The 23,751-nt window shown below is 40.4% G+C and overlaps 2 protein-coding genes across 2 annotated transcripts; both read left to right on the top strand.

Moving 5' to 3' along the window:
- The first annotated feature begins 2,202 nt into the window (after nt 1–2,202).
- LOC124110451 (zinc finger protein 345-like) lies at nt 2,203–8,548 on the top strand. The gene is made up of 2 exons (XM_046469822.2): nt 2,203–2,427; nt 4,926–8,548. Exon 2 carries the CDS (start codon nt 4,954–4,956, stop codon nt 7,414–7,416), a length of 2,463 nt encoding a protein of 820 aa, XP_046325778.2. The 5' UTR covers nt 2,203–2,427; nt 4,926–4,953; the 3' UTR covers nt 7,417–8,548.
- Nucleotides 8,549–16,963: 8,415 nt separating this feature from the next.
- Nucleotides 16,964–21,092, top strand: LOC124110450 (zinc finger and BTB domain-containing protein 24-like). Its single transcript, XM_048387636.1, has one exon. It carries the CDS (start codon nt 17,242–17,244, stop codon nt 19,912–19,914), a length of 2,673 nt encoding a protein of 890 aa, XP_048243593.1. The 5' UTR covers nt 16,964–17,241; the 3' UTR covers nt 19,915–21,092.
- Nucleotides 21,093–23,751: the final 2,659 nt, after the last annotated feature.

Below are 23,751 nucleotides of genomic sequence, written 5' to 3'. Positions count from 1 at the left end.
TAACATTTTGGAATTAAATTTTCTCTACTACTTTTATAAAAAAATATATATGGCATTCGAAAGTATCTTTTGCTACTGTGGGTGGGGTGGTTAGATTTGGTAAATTGGTTGCCATAGTACCCTGACGGTGTGAATCGTTGCTTACAGCTGGTCATGTCTCGATTATGTACTCCAGTAACGACGGACGGCAGAATATAAATATATATGCTGGATATAAAATACAACAGCTTTGGCATAGTTGGAATTTCACTAAATAAATTGTGGGAAAAGCATAGTTCCTTACGTGGTTTAATAAGTCAGAATATGTGTGCGTCACCCATTTAAGTTGTTTAAAATCCCTAATATGTACTACATGTATTTTCTATTAACAGTTTCTGTACGTTTTTAATACTGATATACGATAGCTTCATTTTATTGTACTGTAGGTTAGAGTGAGAAGTTTCTTTTACAAATTTGGAAATAAATCATTTGAATCTTGTTGATGTAATAAAGGTATGACACGGATCTGCCCAAACTCAGACGGTGTGTGTATGTGTAGGGTGTTTGTGTGTGTGTGTGTGTGTGTGTGTTGTGTGTGTGTGTGTGTGTGTGTGTGTGTGTCCACCCATTAACATCCAAACAGAACAGATACGCATCATTATCATATCTCTAGTTATGGAAAAGTGGATTGTCGCTATATACGAGGATTGACTGATAGGTTTTTGAAGCCCAAACACTAATCTGCAAATACCTGATCACTGAACGTTAAGCAAGTTTGCTCACTTTCCAAAGGTCACAGACCCCTGCTTATTTTAAGGACTTTTACCGGCGAAACTGTTAGACTCAAGCTTTTATGTGCTATACCTCTATCACATCATGCAATATCCACACCAAAAGATTTCACCGTTACACAATTCCTTCTATGTGAAGACTTCGCAACCAACCCAGGATTGATTTCATGGCATTACATCGTGTTCTTAGATGCAACCTTTCGCCTGAACTTTAGAGACTCACAAAGAACACAGGAGCAGAGAAGCTTTGTTTTCACGCTGCCAAATGAATATCCTTAAACTCAAGAAAACCAGTGTTGTCGAGTATGGATATTCTGCCTTTGTTGAATGAATTCCCTCATGTGCTTTTGAGATTTGTCGTAAGTAGTATTCAGGATTCAGTGGTGAGCAAATGGGCAATGAGACTTAAATATATGGTATTCGGGATTAAGGGGGAGGGGGCTTGTCACTCTCGTATATAGCGCTATTTTGCTCAGGCTGCCGGCGAGGCGGTCGGGTAGCCTAGTGGTTAAAGCGTTCGCTCGTCACGCCGAAGACCCACTTCTGGTGTACCTCGCCGTGATATTGCTAAAAGCGGCGCAAAACCATACTTACTCACTCAGACCGCCGGCTGTGTCTCGCGCTTCACATATCTGGCGTGCCTCTTCGATCCTTAGCTTTAGGTTTAGAGTTAGACCATCGAAGATCCGGTCTTCAGCAACCCATGCTTGCCGTAGGAGACGACTATGCTTGTCGTAAAAGGCGACTAATGGGATCGGGCGGTCAGGCTCGCTGACGTGGTTGATGCATGTCGATTCTCAGGATGTCAGTCACTAGATTGTCTGTTCCAGATTCGATTATTTACAGATTTCCGTCATATTGCAGGAATATTGCCGAGTGTGGCGCTAAAACAACAAACAAAAGCTTCAGGGTTAGGCTAGTTGTGTTTGGGTTAACCCTTGCTATACCAGCACCAATTATTTTGGGGCGGTCGGGTAGCCTAGTGGTTACCCGAAGCGTTCGCTCGTCACGCCGAAGACCCGGGTTCGATTCCCGACATGGGTACAATGTGTGAAGCCCATTTCTGGTGTCCCCCGCCGTGATATTGCTGGAATATTGCTAAAAGCGGCGTAAAACCATACTCACTCACTCACCAATTATTTGTCATAGCGCCCGTGGTCCCGTGAAGTGTTGGCTGATTGGATTGACTCATCAGCCAAGCTTAGCATAAACTGAAACTGGCAACTAGTCTATAATACAGACCCTGAAACAAATATATCCAATATAACCCATGAAAGTCTATAATAGTGGGCAAGTCTAGATTATTGCAGTTTCAGCTTAATGTTTCTGGTTACATGGTTGTAGCCACCTATCACAGTGGGGATCGAGCTTTGACGGGTGGCAGCGATTGAGCTCCGCGAACGGGCTATCGCTGTGGGGAACTCGGGGCAGACTGAAACCGGGAACCAGTCTACCAGTCTGGTTGTCTTGGGTAGGATGCGCTTGCGCTAAATTGACAAAATGACTGAGGCGATAAGCTGGGCCCCGTCTCTCATAGCGCAAGTGGACGACGCGCATAGGGTGCCGGGAACCAGCTTACAATGGCGGCCTCCTGTCAAAAAACATGAACTCAATAAGTTGTGGATGTAATTACTGAAGAAAGACGCCAGAGCCGGTGGTTAGAAACTTTCTTGGCATTTTCATAAATATTGTTGCAATGTATACGTCGGGATAATAACGCCCATTGTTACGCTGACACGTTAAATAATGTTTTCCTTCACTATAAGTGAAGGAAAACATTATTTAACCTGTCAGCGTTAGAAAATGTCACTGGTCCTGAAAGTCCTTCCAAACAGCCCATTATCTAAGGAATCATGAGGAGGAGTAGACATTTGCCACTTTTGATGGTTTTGCTATATTTTCATTATGAGGACTAGTGGAGTAAAAATGTTAGTTTCTTACCGCTGCCTCTTACCCCCATGGTGCCTGGCCGTCAGCTGGCTTTGCATACCATTAAGTGATTACGTCGCGGTTGCAACGTTTTTATTTCTGCCCACAGTTTAACCAAATCGTAGAACATTCAACTTGAGGTGATTGTCTTTCCAACAGTATGTAAATTCAGTGACCCAAAAGGTGTATGAACTGCCTTCCCATCGGTAAATGTGCTGAGATTCTAAGTTATCTTTTCTCCATTAATTTTAATATGGAAGCACCCGCATGTGTCAAGTCAAGTAAGCAGCCATGTTAAAAATGTAGATGGCTAATAATTCATATCATTGAAAAGAATATATCCTAAAGATGATAGAGATATGGCATTCATGTAAAAGTATACATTCTTTGAGAATTGTTCAATTTAAGTAAAAGAATTTATGGATGTCAACTTCTTTATTATGAGGAACACAATGTTTCAGAGTATATATTTTTATTCACCTGATAAAGGAGTAAGTATATACCCTGAAATGTGTTCCTCATAATAAAGAAGTTGACATCCATAAGTTCTCTTCCTTATGTGTATCACTTCTAAATTCCTTTCAAAGACTTGTTTAATGTACCGATAAAAAAATCCCGATAAAATTGTCAATGTTTAGATGTCATGACAAAATTGACGGAAGTGGTCTTGTTTAGTTCATGCGCAGACTGTTTCAAAGATGATGTTGCAATACGAATGACAGTTTTGTTTATGTATCCTGATTAAAGCCTGGTACATTCATATAAATATCAGTGTCTGTGCTCTTTCATTAGTGATAAGAACCACTTGGGCATAATTGACATCAGACATTTTCAAAGGACAAAAAGTGAAAGATGGCTAAAAAGACCAAACAATCCTCAAACTGACATGTCTTACATCTCTAATTAATTCTTAATAGTTAACAAGATTATACTAATGCAATGATACCCAAGAGTAAGTACACAAAGATTCAATCAAATTCGTTGAAACATTTTCATCGACAGCAAATCTATTCAACAAACCTATTTTCGATGACTTGTAAATCGGGCGTCATGTGATACAAGCATCACGCGTACTGATTATGTAATTCTTCAGATGATATGATGTTCTTGTAATTGTTTAAGTCTAATTTATAAAAAGCTTGAAACATGAAATTTTTTGTGTTATTCTGAAATAGTCTGTGTATAACGTTGACAGTGCCAATAGCTTCCACTTTTGATAAACAATAAGCAAATGCTCTTATATCTGTCCAGGGAAAAAGGTTTGAACTGATTTCTGTTATTTATAATGCAACGAGAGGCATCAACTGACTGTAGCAGATATTGACCTCGTCTAAATAGCACATGCCACGTGATCATGCACACCACTTTTGTTATACAATACATAGATCTCTACTTAGCAATGACAGAACTGAATTTGTATCATCATGATGTTAGAGAAAGAACCTCCGTGGTCTTGTGGTAGAGCGTCCGCTCGGAGAGCGGAAGGTCTGGTGTTCAATCCCCGGCCGCGTCATACCAAAAGTCGTTAAAAGATGGTACTTGTTGTTACCCTGTCTGGCGCTCGGCATTATGGGGCTAAAACAAGGACTGGTTGGCTTGGAGTCAGTATACTGTGTCTGAGACTCTGAGTGGGCTGTTCATGTTAAACTGTGGCATGGTATCTCAGTGAGCTAGCACTGAAAATCGGCATCAGTCCGGACTAGTACAAGCAGCCACACAAACATGTGCATGCATGTCGCTATATAAGTGCAATCATCTTGGACGTGACGTTAAACCCAATTTCACCACACCTCATGGTGTTAGAATTTTGTTGCATGTGAATAAATCACGTTAAACTTACTGCATCTCATATTGTTTGCATGTGAATTTGAGTTCAATTTCATTCATTTCCTGTGCTTTGAAACCAAAGTGAAAGAAAAATGTTGTTTTCACCTTGCAGTAGTAACATGGCATGGCATTTAATCAACTGAACATGCTAAAGACACTTCAGTGTGAGGTTAGTGAAAAATATTATGGAATATGGAAAATCACTGTGCTATGATATAATCAGTGTGTTGAATGTTCGGAAAACATTATACAGTATTAGGTATTTTATCATGATACATATCATATAATCAAACTTTGTATGGTCCCAGCCCTAGTTCTAAATGGCATTGTTCTTGTGGAAACATCTTAAGGAAATGCATTAACATGATGAAGGAAGTGAAAACACCTTTATGTTTCCAGTGAACACCATAAAATCCACAAGGTAATAATGGAAGTACAAAGCCAACCACAGAATCCTGTCACTGACACATGTGTTATCATGGACTGCAAGAGAGAATTGCTGGAAACAGGTGAGATCAAGAAAGAGCCTGATACTGAAACAGGTGGAAACACTGACTGTGAGAGAGAATTGTTGGAAACAGGTGATCTGAAGAAAGTACCTGTTTCTGAAACATGTGTAGTCATGGACTGTGAGAGGGAATTGGTGGAAACAGGTGATCTGAAGAAAGAACCTGTTTCTGAAACAGGTGGAAAAACTGACTGTGAGAGAGAATTGGTGGAAACAGGTGATCTCAAGAAAGAACCTGTCACTGACACTGTAACCACTGACTGTGAGAGAGAATTGGTGGAAACAGGTGATCCCAAGAAAGAACCTGTTTCTGAAATATGTGTAGCCACAGACTGTGAGAGGGAATTGTTGGAAACAGGTGGTCTCAAGAAAGAACCTGTTTCTGAAACATGTGTAGTCATGGACTACGAGAGAGAATTGATGGAAACAGGTGATCTCAGGAAAGAACCTGTTACTGAAACAAGTGTAATCACTGACTGTGAAAGAGAATTGCTGGAAACAGGTGATCTCAAGAAAGAACCTGTCACTGACACTGTAACCACTGGCTGTGAGAGAGAATTGGTGGAAACAGGTGATCCCAAGAAAGAACCTGTTTCTGAAATATGTGTAGCCACAGACTGTGAGAGGGAATTGTTGGAAACAGGTGGTCTCAAGAAAGAACCTGTTTCTGAAACATGTGTAGTCATGGACTACGAGAGAGAATTGATGGAAACAGGTGATCTCAGTAAAGAACCTGTTACTGAAACATGTGTAATCACTGACTGTGAAAGAGAATTGGTGGAAACAGGTGATCCCAAGAAAGAACCTGTCACTGACACAGGTGGAAACACTGACTGTGAGAGAGAATTGCTGGAAACAGGTGATCTCAAGAAACACAGAGATGGTGGTGGTCCAGCAAATCAGTCTAATCAGTGTAGGGTGTGCGAGAAAACATTTACTCGATCAGGTGATCTTCAGACACACATGAAGATTCACAGCGGAGTCAAATCTCATCAGTGCGGTGAATGTGGGAAAGGATTTACACACTCTTGTAACCTGCAGAAACACATGAGTATTCACAGTGGGATTAAGCCTTATCAGTGTGTTGAATGTGGGAAAGGATTTACACGGTCAGGTTACCTGAAGTCTCACATGAACACTCACAGTGGAATCAAGCCTTATCAGTGTGGTGAATGTGGGAAAGGATTTCTACACACAGAAAGCCTCAAGTCACACATGATGAGTCACAGTGGAATCAAGCCTTATCAATGTGGTGAATGTGGAAAAGGATTTGTACACTCAGATAGCCTGAAGTCACACATGATAAGTCACAGTGGAATCAAGCCTTATCAGTGTGGTGAATGTGGGAAAGGATTTGTACACTCAGATAGCCTGAAGTCACACATAGTAAGTCACAGTGGAGTCCAGCCTCATCAGTGTGTTGAATGTGGTAAGAGATTTACACACTCAAGTAATCTGCAGAAACACATGAGAATTCACAGTGGAATCAAGCCTTATCAGTGTGTTGAATGTGGGAAAGGATTTACACAATCATGTAACCTGCAGAAACATCTGAGGATTCACAGTGGAGTCAAGCCTTATCAGTGTACTGAATGTGGGAAAGGATTTACACAGTCAAATAGCCTGAAGTCACACATGAGTGTTCACAGTGGAGTCAAGCCTCATCAGTGTGCTGATTGTGGGAAAGTATTTACACAATCATGTAACCTTCAGAAACATATGAGGATTCACAGTGGAGTGAAACCTTATCAGTGTGTTGAATGTGGGAAAGGATTTACACAATCATGTAACCTGCAGAAACATCTGAGGATTCACAGTGGAGTCAAGCCTTATCAGTGTGTTGAATGTGGGAAAGGATTTACAGACTCAAGTAAGCTGCAGGAACACATGAGGATTCACAGTGGAGTCAAGTCTTATCAGTGTGATAAATGTGGAAAAGGATTCCAACGTTCGAGTAACCTGAAGTCACACATGAAGATTCACAGTGAAGTCAAGTCTTATAAGTGTGTTGAATGTGGGAAAGAATTTACACACTCAAGTAACCTAAAGTCACACATGAGGATTCACAGTGGAGTCAAGCCTTATCAGTGTGTTGAATGTGGGAAACGATTTAAACGCTCAAGTCACCTGACGAAACACATGCGGATTCATAGTGAACTCAAGCGTTATCAGTGTGGTGAATGTGGGAAAGAATTTACACGGTCAGATTGCCTGCAGTCGCATATGAGAATTCACAGTGGAATCAAGCTTTTTCAGTGTGGTGAATGTGGGAAAGGATTTAGACGTTCACGTGACCTGGAGACACACATGAGGATTCACAGTGGAATCAGCCTTGTCAGTGCATTGAATGTGGGAAAGGGTTTACACAATCAAATAACCTGATGAAACACATGAGGATTCACAGTGGAATCAAGCTTTATCAGTGTGGTGAATGTGGGAAAGGATTTACAGGTAGCCTGAAGTCACACATGAAGATTCACAGTGGAATACAGTCATACCTCGTTATCTCGTACACATTAACAGTTTTGAGATGCGCAAGTATCTAGTACCTTACTCCCCGCATCTAACATCACCACAGTAAAAGTACAGGGCAATTTATTCCAGATGCTCGACCAGTGATGTACTTATCTTTTAATCCAATTATAATCTTTATTGTCAAATAAAATATCGTTAGTAGACATGAGTAAACATGAGTGAAAACATGTCGGCACTTCCAGGTTATGTAAAAAAATCCTGATCAAAGTCGGATTAAAGGAATCAAAGCCGTGTGACACTACACACAATATCCATGCTGTGAATTAACAAGCTTGGTGTGAGAGTGGCACTTCTTTGTTTTTGACAAACTATGCCTAATAAGGTACATGTACACAGTACATAATTTGTCACAATTATCATTAATCATTGCTGGTGAAATATGTTTCAATTTTCACATACACATAATTTCTTGTGTATGCAGTCGTATGCTACGTATCTATAATATTTTTACTTGATCTGTCTGGATGTTCATTCCTTGATACCTGAAAGTTACAACATGTTCTGGGGGCGGTCGGGTAGCCTAGTGGTTAAAGCGTTCACTCATCACGCGGAAGACCCTGGTTCGATTCCCGACATGAGCACAATAAGTGAAGACTATTTCTGGTGTCCCCGCCGTGATATTGCTGGAACATTGCTAAAAGCGGCGTAAAACCTTACTCACTCACTCATTCACTTCAACATGCTCTGCTAGGTTTGAGGTAAGAGGTTTCCACTGTAAATTGATTGAATTAAGTGGATTAAATATCATTGGTGTTATGAGTGTGAGAATAACTGTTTAATGTATACATTACATCTGATAAATGATCAACCAACATATTATCAGTTATTCCTTTAATCCATGAATGGGCTTTTGACTACAAGAGATTGCTGTTTTTGTGCTGCGTGTGTGCGTGAGGCTTTTACATTGTGTATGTCTTGTACCGCTGTACTTTATATCATGATTGTGATGGGTGAGACCCTAATAAACAAATTCCCTCTCTGTGTGTATTCCATCTGCTCAAGAAAACTTCATATATCGGGGAGTCCAGATATGATTCCCTGCATGTACATTTGTGTATACACATCATTATTAGCTTTAAGAAGATGGGCAATTCAGAGTGTATGCAGATCCATCATCAAGACATTTTTCATCAACTTGTTTAGTTGTTACTCAATCATTATTCAACATCTTTGATTGTGGGAAAAGGTTTATAAGAAAAAAATAAGTATCTTAAACATGTTAAATAAGTCTTTTCATATGTTGGCTTGAGACATCAAACAGGTCAAGACGCAACACCAGAATTCAATGCGTACGCAAACTTCAATGCTGCACTCAGATTACTTTTTTAAAGGGACGTAATTCTTAATTGGCACCTTTGTACCGTACACCTTGTAGTCACATGGCAAAGGAGGTAACCCATGGTGTATTTTCAAAATGGCAGCAATATTCCAAGCGCTTGAAAACTTTCACATCTTCTCTGTTAAATGCAACAAACTTTAAAACTGCGAAAATGTAAAGTCTCCTACATTCATCTCTTTTGTTTTTTCTTGTGTTTAAACTTAAATTTTCAAAAATGGACCGTTCCTCGGAGTTTGAATACGGTTTGACCTAGGTGCGTGTCGTTGTTCAACGGGATCTTAGCGCTGAGGTGATCTTAACTCTCATACTTTAATGAAGGCTTACGATCATCGTCGGGCCAAGGTTGTTTAGTTCAACAGCACCCTGATTCACTAGCGAGGTAATGGTTTGATTAGTTGTCTGAATCCTCTGATGTCATATTGCAATGAATTGTAAACTCAATTTGCTCAAAACTAACTTTACAATATTTTGTATATCTTGTGTTACGATGATATCATAGTAGGCGTTTTTGGCCACGTATATATTGTCTCATGTGGATCTCTCAGAAGCTGATGATTTGGATCAAGCTGAAGACAGCCGAAGTGCTAAAGATTCAGATATTGAACAATAACAATTGTTGCTGTCGTGAAACACCCCACATGTACTTCAATTATTACATGTACTTCAATTATTAATGTTAAACTTTAGGGACGAGGAAATAAGAAAGTCATATTCTCATTCACATTTGTTGTTTCCCTATTTCAGTGTGTATTTCTTATCAGCTCATGTGTACCAGTGTGATGCAGGAAAACGTGAAATGAAACCATGCTAATCAGTTTAGAATACCCCCAATCTATAAATAATGAATGGATAATATAAAACATATCTTAGTTTAATACATTTATTGAAACAATAGAAATGTAGTATAATCATATAACAAAAATAAACAGTGTCTGAAAGGCATTTAGAAGTGATTCACATAAGGGAGACAATATATGGATGTCAACTTTTTCAACTTTATTATGAGAAACACAACGTTTCGGAGTATATTCTTACTCCTTCATCAGGTGAGCCAATTTGCCCCTTGCTATGTCCATTCTTACACCTATCAGTGGAAATTTTGAAAGCCTAATTACTGTAATTAGCAGGCTTGACCCAGAGTTTCTGGAACGTTTTTGTGAATTTTGTGACCAATTCTACATTAACGTGTTGTCTTTTGTTTAGCATGCTTCTACCGAAACAACTGTTATTCAGTAGCTTAAAAAGGACTTTTCTGTCTCATATTTAGTACGTTTCCGCATCCATAAACGGTTTGATCAAAACTTATGGCTCTGTGAATTTTGATTAATTTCATTCTCTGCGGATTCCATTAAAACTGCAGATTTCTATAATATAATACATACTTTTTCAAAGAGATTTGGAATCAACATTTTAACAGGTTTCCCCTTAATATACAACTAACCCTTTAATTCTTTTGATTTTGGGGAAAGCATGTCTTCCGACACTGACGTAGATTCTGGTGCCAAGGGGAGGTGACTGACTATCATTAAGGTTTTAGGGGTATTCTATGGTGACCCAGTCGTCTAAGGCGCCGCAATTCACTCTGCAGAGTTGCGTCCCTTGGGCCCGCAAGAAACCAATGATTGTGGGGTTGAATCCCGGTTCGCCCCGATTATGTTCCAAGATTTGTCTGCACCATACCCATGCTCGTGGGTTTCACCGAAGTGGTAAACGTCAAAGACCTGCATCACTCCGGGCTTTCCTCCCACATTAAGCTGACACGCCGTTGCGTAGATCGATGATCATGTTGTCAGTCACTGGATTGTCTGGTCCAGACTCCGTTATTTACAGACCACCGTCATATAGCTGGAATATTGATGAGTACGGCCTTGAACAATAAACAAACAAATAAAAGTGGCGTTAAACCTTCTCCAGCTTAAAACAACACAAGGATCTTGTGCACAGCTAATCTCTTGCTTCTGATCAATGTATTTAATTTCGTAATCTTAAAATCTTTTACAAGCACTACACGTTCAAAATAGCGAAGTGGTAGAAAAATGAAACAGGTGAAAGCAAAGTTTATTTCATACAACCGGGGTTGGCAATACAGCAAACGAGAATATTTTGTAATTCATGTTAGTGTTAAATGTACAGTACATAAAAAAATAAATCATTAAAATAATCTGACATATTTTCAGTACAGAATCATTGGTAACAATACCAATTGTTCAGGCCAACTTAACATGCCCTTGATAAGGTAATAAAAAATGTCAATTTTCTCCTTAGAAAGTCTGTGTCACCCTTGATTGTTGTTGTCTTCAGTGACATAATTCCATGAGATCCATTCTCCTGCCTTCCTCTTGTTTTCTCTATACACGTAACCATCTGCACAGACGTCGACCACCTCGAGAAGCAGGAAAAGGACGTGTTCCTGGCCTGAAACAGACACAACCCTCCACACTACCTTCAAAACACACCCAACACCAACAGAATGATCAACCATCACACTCAACTACATCCAACAAAACTACCTCAATCATACCCACATACACTCTTCAAAAAAAGAAACGCACATGTAGTATGTACACTCTTCAAAAATGGAAACGCACAGTTAGTATGTACACTCTTCGAAAAAAAGAAACGCACATGTGGTATGTACACTCTTCAAAAATGGAAACGCACAGGTAGTATGTAGTTCACTGAACCTGACTATACAAAAAATCCGGTATATAAAGTTGATATATATTATTGGAAAATGTTGGTAGCCTGATATTCGACAAACGGTACGTCAAAACGCAGCCATTGTCGATTTGCAATGTCTTAAAACGGCATTGTTTTCACACTTATTAAAAAATGTCATGGAGGAAAACAGTAAAGCAAAATGCACGTGCAAGTTATGGCATTCGTAACTCTCGGTAGTGGCTATAAAAAGGCAAGCATAAGCCAATAATTTGTCATTCAATTGTCAACATTTTTCAAGTTCGAAAATGCCGAGTCTCAGCGCTGCCGATCGGTACATCGCCTTAGGACGCAAAGAGGGGATTGTTTAAAGAGTGTATGATAATAAATTAAATATATCGACTATATTAGGTATAATAAATTTACTAAAAATCCACCTGTGCGTTTCCCTTTTTGAAGAGTGTATATACAGATGCATCAACTACCACAAACAAAACAACAGGGCTAGGTCTCCAGGTTACCCTACCAAAATCAATTACCACTAAATTCCATTATAAACATATACACATACTAATACCGCAGACGTTTTGGCCATGTCCACTGCCTTACATCAAGCGAAGAGTTTAAATCACGTGTGTCCCCGCATTGTTAAGATTCTTTAGATTCTATCCAACAAATTAAAAAACAACACACACTCAGAAATCCACCTTAACTCAATACTAAAATCAGTTGATAAAACAATACCTATACTATGGGTACCGCCAATACACACATCCCTAGTAATTACTCTGAAGGCCTGGATGCCAAACTAGCAACACAAACCCCTCACCTTAAATCGAATTTCATCCTAGCAAGACCGAATTCAAAACATTAATTAAAAAGAACATCAAAACAAAAAGATAGACATTTATTTCAAAATTGCAAATCCCTATGGATAAAATCACTATATAAAAACCCAATAACAGTGCCACAATTTCTCTACCTCGACCTCAAAATAATCACCAGAATTCAAAGCGGGGGTACAAATATAAACTCCTTAAAATAAGAAAAACACACCCTAATGGTAGCTGTAGCTTCTGCAATAGCCCGAGGACTTCCATCACGTTTTTAATATCTCTACTGTCATCACCAAAAAAACTCTTTCACAATCACTGCCAATAGACCCGTGAAGATCCGGGGTAGAATAGGTCTTCAGCAACTCATGCTTGCCGAAAATGGCGACTATGCATGTCGTAAGAGGCGACTAACGGGATCAGGTGGTCAGGCTCGCTGACTTGGTTGGTGCATGTTATTGTATCCCAACTGCGTGGATCGATGCACATGATATCAATCACAGGACGCTCTGGTCCAGACTCGATTTTTTTACAGACCGCCCTCATTTAGCTGGAATATTGCTGAATGCGGCGTTAAACAACAAACAAACAAACAAAACTACCAATAAATTTATAAATAATCTATCTCTCCTTTTAACCCTCCGGAAATCAACATCAAATGTCATTACCTCATATATCTTAATTTGTTAAAATTAACCTCAGAAATAGTTCTGCAGTAAGATACAAGCTGGTTATGATATGTTTGGTAATACAGAGCTTGATTGTAACCACGGGCACACCGGAGTGAGTGAGTGAGTGTGTGAGTGAGTGAGTGAGTGAGTGAGTGAGTGAGTGAGTGAGTTGGGTTTAACGCCGCTTTTAACATTATTCCAGTTATATCACGGCGTGTCAGCTTAATGTGGGAGGAAAGCAGGTCTCAGACCTTTACCACTTTGGTTAAACCCACGGGCACGGGTATGGTGCTGACAAATCTAGAAACATAATTGGGGCGAACCGGGATTCGAACCCACAATCATAGGTTTCTGGCGTGCTAAGGGACGCAACAGCGAATTGCGGCGCCTTAGACGATTGGGCAACCCGTGCACCCTGCACACCAATGTGAACACCTTATACATTTTATAATGTACAGATTTCTAAAGTGTTTTGTTTTATATAAAATAAATACAAATATGTGTTCAAAGCAAAATGAACTTTGAATTAATAACATCCAAAGTGAGAAGCAGAATCAACATGAAAAAAATGTGTTTGTATGATTTAATATATCTTATATTCTTTTCATAAAAACAAGAGAACAGCATGTTTTAGTCAGTGACAATTATTATAAGTCTTCTATTCTTGTGAGTTTTCTCACGAAAGGGTTTGAGCGGGACTAATCCATTTTACCACATGGGTAACACAATTTTAATTTGATAGTGATATTAGATTTTAGAACTCAACCGTGGCACCATTTTAAGGTATCTGACAAATGAGGTGAGACCTCTCAGTCCATATACCTCCAGTACGTCAGTGTACATTGAAACTTAGAGGTTACAGATGGCCTAGTGGTTCGAGGCATCGCAATTTGCGTTGGGCTTCTTTCTTAAGTCATACCAGGATCCGCTGATCGAGTCCCAGATTCACACCGATTATGACCCTTGCATGGTCTGTCAACACCGTCCCTGAACTCATGTGTTCCACTAAAAGTAGTAGACGTCATCGACCGGCTCCATTTTGGACTTTCCTGTTGTGTATACATAAGCGGACACGCCATGATAGAACTGAAACTGTCTCCACACACCACACGAGACACTGTCTCGAAACCATAGACTGTCCCTGAACCATATTCCGCCCAGCCCTAACCGTACTACTACACCTCCTTATGAAGCAAGTCTAGATTTTCCATAGGTTCAGGCTGAATCTCCCATCTTGCTGGGTCTCCTTTTCAAAATAAATAAATTGCAAGCGAATCCGTTGCATTTAATTGACTAATCAACTAATTTGCGTTTATGTTTCCATTAACCGAAAACAATTAGGCCACACCCACTAACGAATTACTGTTTCCTGAATGGCTGATAACAGAATGGGCGGGGCCAGTGTGGCACTATTGCGCTGAACGTTGTCACTGATGTCGTACTGTTGTCTACAGTTCTTTTAGTGATAATCATTAAATAAGCAGTCTGTGAAGTTATTATTGTTGACGTATTTATTCATAAGAATTTACTTTAATATATATTTGTGTTTATGGAGTTATAAACGTCAAAACCGGTACGCGGATTTACAAAGTTTGCACACCGTTTTTTTGCGTTTATAATACCTCCATGACGCAAAGAATATTAAATTCTTAATTAAATGTTCGTTTCTCTCAAAATAATATATTTTCAGAGACTAAGCGTAAGTCTACCGAAACCCGTGTGTCATGTACCACTACGGCATATTACAAAGAATATCGGTTTGAACGAAACAAGACAGCTCTGTTTGCTTAAGGGGCGGTCGGGTAGCCTAGTGGTTAAAGCGTTCGCTCGTCACGCCGAAGACCCGGGTTCGATTCCCGACATGTGTACATTGTGTGAAGCCCATTTCTGGTGTCCCCCGCCGTGATATTGCTGGAATATTGCGTAAAACCAAACTCACTCACTCACTCACTCTGTTTGCTTAAATAAAATCAACAAAACGCTTTTCATATTCATAGATAAGAAGAGTCAAATAGTTTTGATAGTTCAGTAGACAGAGTACTAGTCAGGGGAAGGCCCATTTTCCATTCCCTATCTTGTTGTTTCCGTGGAACATTGGTCCATTAATTCACTGGTGGTGTCTTTATGTTAATATTTGTTTGTTTGCTGTTTAACGTCGCACTCAGCAATATTCCAGCTTTATGACGGCGGTCTCTAAAAATTCGAGCCTGGACCAGACAATCAAATGATTGACATCATCAGCATCGATCCACACAATTGGGATACGATGACATGCATCAACCAGGTCAGCGAGCATTACCATCCGATCCCGTTAGTCTTCTGGTTGATGCGGACCTATTCTACCACGGATCTTCATGGGTCTTATGTTAATATATAAGATAGCTACGCGATAAATCGCAAAAGAAAAGTATAAACATTACTACATTTGGGGTTAGAGGGCAAATTTCAAGATTCTTGTAATAGCCGCGCCCACACTGGTGGCAGCGATGTTACCGAGAGTGTAACGAAGGTGTCACGCCCTGGGAAGAAGCTTGTCAGGAGTCATCATTTTAAACATACGAGTAAATATTTTCAATACTTGTACATTTTATCACCATCCTTAAAGAGGCTGTACATAATGTTGATATGTCATATAAGAAATAAACGACTCGTGGGCGTTGTTTATCGTACAATAAAACCATGAAGGGCTGCAGTGTTTAATTGTACGATAAAAAAACCCCTCCCACTCGTCGTTTATTTCTTAAGTAGGGACACATGTACACACAATCTAATGATTGTAAAACGTGACCATTGACTAGAAAGAATTTTACAAACATCGCCTTTGACTTAGAAATATCTTCTTTTCCTTGAAAGGACGAGGTAGGCGAAACGAATTGTCAGTAGAAAGTTGAAGTTGAGGAAACCACGAAATATTGAAAAAACAAATCCTGACATGTTAAAAGGGCTGACATAGCCTATTTTATGATATATTTGCAAATGTTTGACCCCTAACATGATGACAAACTTAAGTATGCGTGTAATGAGTAAAATATCGAACTATGAGCATGTCTGTAACCAAACATAATTGTTGTACCATAGAACATCAACTTTGGTCAAAAGGGACTTGGTCAGTCTGGGGAATCTGGGGAGGGTAATAAAAAATATAACATGAGTAAACGTGGACATTTCATAATAAAATATAAAGTGCTTTTGCATTTTATCTTTACAGGGAGGGTCATGAAAACAAAGTACAAGGACATTGGGAGGATCATCCAAAAATAGGGGCGGTCGGGTTGCCTAAAGGTTAAAGCGTTCGCTCGTCACGCCGAAGACGCGGGTTCGATTCCCGACATGGGTACAATGTGTGAAGCCCATTTCTGGTGACACCCGCCGTATTATTGCAGGAATATTGCTAAAAGCGGCGTAAAACGTCACTCACTCACTCATCCCAAAATATGAAAAGGATTAGGAGAGGGTCATTAATTTCAGTACAGCCTAGCTGTGAGTTATGACCGTTTTTTCAGTGGGGATTAGAACTGGTCATAAGTTTTAGAAGGATGTAACTGGTTAATCGCACTCACTATTTTCCTAACCTGATAGTTCACGGAGATTCCTTCAGATGTGAGAGGGCACATTGATTGCTAATGGCTAACGGGTATATGCGCTGTAAACTACATATTTATAATAGCAAATTAATGCCCTTTGCAAAACGAAATACGAATTGTGAACAGATAAATTACTTTCCTTGTCCTGGTCGATGACATTTGCTATTACAAATATGTAGTTTACAGCGCATATATCCGTTAACATACACTGAGGGTGCAAACTGCCCGAATATACGGTATTTCCAAATAAAACGAACCGACAGCTTCAAAGGGAGATAATCAGACACTCTTCTGCAATAGAGATTTATTTACATGTGTCCGGGTCGCACTCGAAAAGCAAATGTAGCATTCGACGACGTAGTGTGACAGTCCTGAAAAACAAATATATGTTCTGGAGACAGGGTAATAACGGATACGATGAGGACAAACATTCAACATTTTAACATGAGACCCAAGATTATTACATGGGCGGTGGGAATAAGGTCTCCGACTAAAATCAAGTGCCAATCAAACACGCCCACGATTTCCGATAGTGTAATTTGACACAGTTGTCCAGGAACGAAGCAAATCAATGAAACGCAAGGACAATGACGAGAATATTCTCCAATGTGGTTGCAGATATTGACAGTGAACTGCATGGGAAGTTTCCCTCAGATTTTGATTACCATGCAATGGTGAGGAGAGTCAGCGAGGACGCTGGTGTGAAGATTCGGGATGGCGGTGACAGTAAACACATCTCTCTACAGGGCGTTTGGGTCGCTATGGAGAGGGTTCATAGCCTGCTTGCCACAGCATTGGCAGTGTACGGAGCCAGAGTGGTCCCAAGGGATACGACTTCTCCATCACCCACACAAGATTTTCCAAACTCTGCAAGTGTAGTTCTGAAATCTGCATCATGTATCGTCTCTGAAGACAGCTTTTCACAACAGGACACACTCAATCCAGTGACCCAAAGTGAGAAAGACATTCCTGTATCAAGTCATGAAAAGATGGAAGTAAAAGGAGAATCTAGCACGGGTGAGATTATCATGAAACCTAAGTTTGGAAAACGTACAAAAAAGAGGAAACCAGTAAAATCACTCACTTTACCAAAGTCGGAATCAACTGTCACAAGTACCATAAGAAGAGAACGTAAACAACAATTGACACACAACAACGATAACTGTAAACTTGATGAATCTGTACCGGAAAATGATGAAAGTAAGAACTTGGAAAGTATGGAGGCAACTGAGCAATCTGTCAAGAGGAAACGAGGACGTCCCAGAAAGCATTCTCCTGGACTTTCAAGTCAAAGGATATTCACCAAGTTCAGATCAAAATTCAATCACAGAAAAAAATATTCAAGATTGAAGCGAACTATACATGATGATGGAAAGAATTTGAGTAGAGGAAGGGGTCGACCTCGAAAGTTCCCAGAAGGAGATCCAGAGGAATTTCCATGTCCTGAATGTGATTTTGTTGCCAAAACTCGGAACACACTTGGAGATCACAGACATAGAGTTCACCTTGCTAACCCGACTAAATGTGATATATGTCATAAAGTCTTCCCTAATCGTCGGTACATGAAGCGTCACCGTGCATCTCATGTGGAGCCACAACACTGTTGTGATGTTTGTGGGAAAATGTATAAAATCCGAAAAGCTATGCAGGAACATAAGAAAACTCACGAGGAAGGATATTCCAGGCCGACATTTCAGTGTGGTATGTGTCCAAAGTCATTCTGTAGTAATTACATTCTCTCATGCCATGTCAAATCCGAACATTTGGGTCAGAAGAAAAGCTTTCTGTGTTCAGTATGTGGCAAGAGCTTTACAACTAAACATTCACTCCAAGAGCATTCAAATGCTCACACTGGTGCTAAGCCTCACATTTGTGAAGTGTGTGGTAAAGGATTTTGTTATGAATCTGCGCTACGAGATCATAAATATGTTCATATTGGTGCTAAGCAATTTATCTGTGAAATTTGTAGTAAAGGATTCAGCCAACGATCTGGATTAAAAATGCATATGAGAATTCATGAACAAAAAAAACAATTTGTGTGTAGCGACTGTGGTCGTGAGTTCACACAAAAGCAAGCTCTTCAGAGACATGAGAGGGTTCACAAGGGAGATAAGCCATTTATATGTAAGCTGTGTTCCAGGACGTTCAGTGATGCATCAATCATTCGTCGTCACATGATTTTGGTTCATAAAATCCACAAAGATGCCAAAACATGGAGAGAGGATATAATATGCAAAGTACAAGGGGCTCTGAATTACCATGTTGAGAAAATATCTGAAGTTGAGGAGAAGGTTGATCATCAAGATTCAACAGCTTCAGCTGAGATGGATGTTCTAGCTGCAGCAGCTAAAGCCGTAGAATTACCACTTGTTGATGGCCCTGGTTCTCCTGATGTGGGAAGACCTTCGAGCTCGGGGTACAGTGTGTACAAATCAGATGGATATGCTGATGTTAGTGTGGTGAACCCTGGATTACAGGAGGGTCAGGCTATTGATCAGTCAGGCCGTAGAGACATCCATCCAGCTTCGTCTTCCTCATCTCCCTGGTACCCCTCTCTCAAACCTGAACTGATCCAGCTGCAGAAACAGGACTTTACTCAAGACAAACATGGTTCTAGCACCTACTTAGAAACACAACACACAGAGCAGCATCATTCCCAGACAGCCTACCTGGATGCCCCAAGTCGACCACAGAGCCAGGAAGCTTTGCCGCTGAAAAGTCAAAACCATGAAATATCTGTGGAAGGGCAGATAGGTCGAACAGACAGTCCAGCACATCCATATCTACCTATCCCACAGGATTCGAGATTTGCCATTAACCATAACAACCGCTACACACACAGTGTACACGTTGACAGAGGTGCTCAGTATGCAACAGATTCCTGCCCAGATGCCAGCAATCACCATGCACCGTTTGTGTCTGATCCAGAGAAAATCGACCACTCGATCAACTACCCAGAAACAGCAGACAGAGGGGATAGAGTAGCCCACTATTCTACAGTGAACCGAGACAGAACAGACAGACAGGCTCAGTACTCCCAGGAGAGCACAGATGGGTGTGAGCAACCCTCCCCCTACCCCCCAGACACTCCCCCCACTCGGACTGACCCATCTACTCCTGGCAGCAGCAGTAACAACTTCCCTACCTCGCCCCAACCATGGCCCTCCATGTATGCATACTACTCCCATCTGGCCAACCAGTTTGGGATGACACTAAGTGACTATGCCTACATGGCAAATCCAGGGAATTCACATCAGTAGTCATCGTTATATGTCTTTACTCTCTGCAGTGTGCTAGGGCAGAAATCCACAACTGGCTAGCACATGGCTTGTCAGTGATTGTCAGATACGAGCACTTACCCTCTAGTCCCAATTCATAACCATGATAAATGTAATAGAGGAATTCCACTGTTTGATGCCCTTTTTTTATTGAAGATTAGATGTTTTGATTTGTGAATTTGATTTGTTTGACAAAACTCGCAGCAATATTCCAGCTATATGACGTCGGTCTGTAAGTAATCAAGTCTGGACCAGACAATTCAGTGATTGACGTTATGAGCAATGATCTATGCAAGTAGGACATGATGACATTCATCAACTAAGTCAGCAAACCTGACCACTCAATCTCATTTTTCGCCTCTTACCCCAGGCATGGGTTACTGAAGACCAATTCTAAATCGGATGGTCACGGGCTTGTGAATGTGTGAATCTGAGACATTGTATGTTTCTAATTGGGTAATCATTGACTGTTGATAAACATGTCAAAGTTGTATTTGCAAGACTTGCCAATGACTGCCAATTTGGCTGAGCATAGTCCTCCTTTAAGGTAGCCGTAAACTACATGTATGTTTCTTCACATTGTCTGTATTTTACACCAAAAGTATGGTGTCACTTTTGTTGGGTAGTTCATTCTCACAGAACACTGTGTCACATCACTTTGTTATAACTTTAACATAGATTTATGACTGATGTAGCAGTATGTGATTAAGTGTTATAAACAATATCAGAAAACTTACTTCGACATCTTCCATTGAACTAAACAAAACAATTAAGGGCCTGTTCATGCAAGTTCGTGCCCATCAGGACAAGTTCATGCCCATCAGGGCCAGTTCGTACCCATCAGGGTAAGTTCGTGCCCATCAGGGCAAGTTCGTGCCCACCAGGTCCAGTTCGTGCCCATCAGGTCCAGTTTGTGCCCATCAGGGCTAGTTGATGCCCATCAGGGCCAGTTCCTCCCCATCAGGACAAGTTCGTGCCCATCAGGGCCAGTTCCTGCCCACCAGGGCAAATTGGTGCCCACCAGGGCAAATTGGTGCCCACCAGGGTAAGTTTGTGCCTATCAGGGCCAGTTCCTAGGGCTAGTGGGGCGGTCGGGTAGCCTAGTGGTCAAAGCGTTCGCTCGTCACGCCGAAGACCCGGGTTCGATTCCCGACATGGGTACAATATGTGAAGCCCATTTCTGGTGTCCCCCGCCGTGATATTGCTGGAATATTGCTAAAAGCGGCGTAAAACCATATTCACTCACTCACTCCTAGGGCTAGTTGATGCCCATCAGGGCTAGTTGATGCCCATCAGGGCCAGTTGATGCCCATCAGGGCTAGTTGATGCCCACCAGGGCCAGTTGATGCCCATCAGGGCTAGTTGATGCCCATCAGGGCCAGTTGATGCCCATCAGGGCCAGTTGATGCCCATCAGGGCTAGTTGATGCCCATCAGGGCCAGTTGATGCCCACCAGGGCCAGTTGATGCCCATCAGGGCCAGTTGATGCCCACCAGGGCCAGTTGATGCCCACCAGGGCCAGTTGATGCCCACCAGGGCCAGTTGATGCCCATCAGGGCTAGTTGATGCCCATCAGGGCTAGTTGATGCCCACCATGAACATGTTGAATTTTGATGCAATGCATTTACTTGAATGCAAGTACTTTCATAAAATCATAGACAAGAATATAAATATTTGCCTAACAACTGACCCTAACTATTTTTTTGGTGGCTCCAGAGTCATTAGAGTATTTTTGTATCATGTTCCGGGACCCTAGTTTGACCTGAGTTAGGAACTATGTGAAAAGTGTTAATGGGATCTACCCCTGGAAACTATGGAAATGTTGGCGCTAAGATGTGTGATATAGTTCTATAGTGGGCTGTGTCTCTGACCAGTAACACCCTGACGGGCGTCTTTCAGCTGTGATATCCCTTTGTGAAGTGATTTCATCACACATGAGTGTACCAGTTATTCCTCTTCCATCAAGCATCAATGCTGAAACATGTTTTTTGTTTTGACCTCCATTTACAGCATTTTGACAAGTTTTCATGCTTCACAAAAATTATTTGCTTTTTAAAGTTGTTAGATGTAAATCTATCCTGGTTTCTTCAAGATCAGTTGCTGGTGTCCTGATGGTTGATTGTGCTCATTTAATCTGTACATGATAGGATATAAACGCACAATAATATATATGGACCCATTGTTTTAAGGAAAGGCTATGAAAAAGTTTCAAGATTGAAACAGAAATATCTTGTGTTTTTCCAGAGTTTGAGAAACAGCCAAGATCAATTATTGTTAATGTTGTTATGTTGATGTGGCTGGTACTGATTGTGTGCATGTTTTTTGGGACAAAGTCAGAAGTTGGAGAGGGAATAAAAATATTAAAAGGAGCTGACAACAAATGTTCCCTGTAGGATGGGGGGAAAATAAGTAAAAAATAAATGAATTTTTTTCTTAATTTTTGATAGGCATTACTTAGAAGTTGACGGATGACAAAGTAGACACAATTTATGGAGAACAACTTCTTTAACTACTGTAAAGGCTTGCTTGACAACGGTATAAGGATCTATATTGAAACATTGCCTTACAGTAGTTAAAGAAGAATTTTTTTCTCTGAAGACAAAGGGAGGTTATTTCGGCAAATCTGTGTATCAAGGACAAGGGACATAACTCTAGATATTGTTTCAAGGAAATTTGCATCAATTCATTGCCTGAAGGATCTTGCGAAATGTTAATGTAAAAATAAAACATCATACGTTTTGTAGAAGATTTCTTTAAAAACGCTTAGTAATCTCATTTTTGTTGTTGCAAGAATGACATGGTGGCACATGTAAGTGGAAATGTGGATTTATATTTTTCAATTTTGAAGAAAATAGTTTCATCGGATCCATGAACCAACTGATAAAACAAATTATTGCCTCAGGACTGATTTATGTAAACATCACACATGTGAGTTCTGGTCAAATCAAATGCATAATGCAGGCATACTACTGAAGACAAACAGACCTTGGTCTTACTCATAATTTCATAAGTTAGAAGGGTAGGAAATGCTTTCTTATTGTACCATTTTGAAAAAATTCTTTAAGAGATTTTTTAAAACAATTTGTCACAAATAGGTCTTACGAGATTATGTGTTTACCAGCCACAGCATCAACATTAGAAAGCACATTTGATATGCTTGCAGAGTTGTGTCCCTTAGGCATTCCAGATCATGAGTTCAAATCCCAGATTTGCTGTAATTATGATCCTTGGTTTGTCTCTACCTGTGCTTGCATTTGGCTTCCCCCCCATATTAAGGTGAGACACTGTGATGTAACTAAAATACTGTTCAAGGGGAGGTAATCCCACATGACCCCCCCACACTAACAGTTGGAATGTTGAGTGTCTGATCATATACATCGTCTCTCTGTGATCTGACACTTATATTGTCAGTCTCCACTTGAAAGTGATACTGAATCTATACCAATGTGCTTATGCAAATCCATTTTTGCAAATTATTCCTTAATGTCATGTAAAGGTTTCATTTTTGAATAAGGGGGCACGGGTGGGGTCTAAGACGCCGAGATTTGTTTGCAGAGTTGCGTCCCTTGGGCACACCAGGAACCTATGAATGTAGGTTCGTGTCCTCTGTGTACATGTGAACTGATAGTATTTGTTATTGTTTTGAATCTGTTGCTCAAGTTTAAACTTGCCAGGCATTTTTCAGTCCCATATGTTTGACCCAATTATGAAGAAATAATTGTTTTAGGTATCTAAGCACTGTCCCCATACCTTAATGTACCACAAAGCAATGGTAGTGCAACGATGACTGAAGTCTATGTTAAAGTATGGGAGTTACAA

This window comes from Haliotis rufescens, unplaced genomic scaffold (assembly GCF_023055435.1).
Source record: "Haliotis rufescens isolate VD_foot unplaced genomic scaffold, xgHalRufe1.0.p SCAF_7, whole genome shotgun sequence".
Taxonomy (NCBI): Eukaryota; Metazoa; Mollusca; class Gastropoda; order Lepetellida; family Haliotidae; genus Haliotis; species Haliotis rufescens.
This window is presented reverse-complemented; position numbering and strand designations above follow the sequence as displayed.

Bases quoted from the DNA above. Each gene is read 5' to 3' on its own strand.
- LOC124110451 (XM_046469822.2), top strand. From the start codon at position 4,954: ATGGAAGTACAAAGCCAACCACAGAATCCTGTCACTGACACATGTGTT.
- LOC124110450 (XM_048387636.1), top strand. From the start codon at position 17,242: ATGACGAGAATATTCTCCAATGTGGTTGCAGATATTGACAGTGAACTG.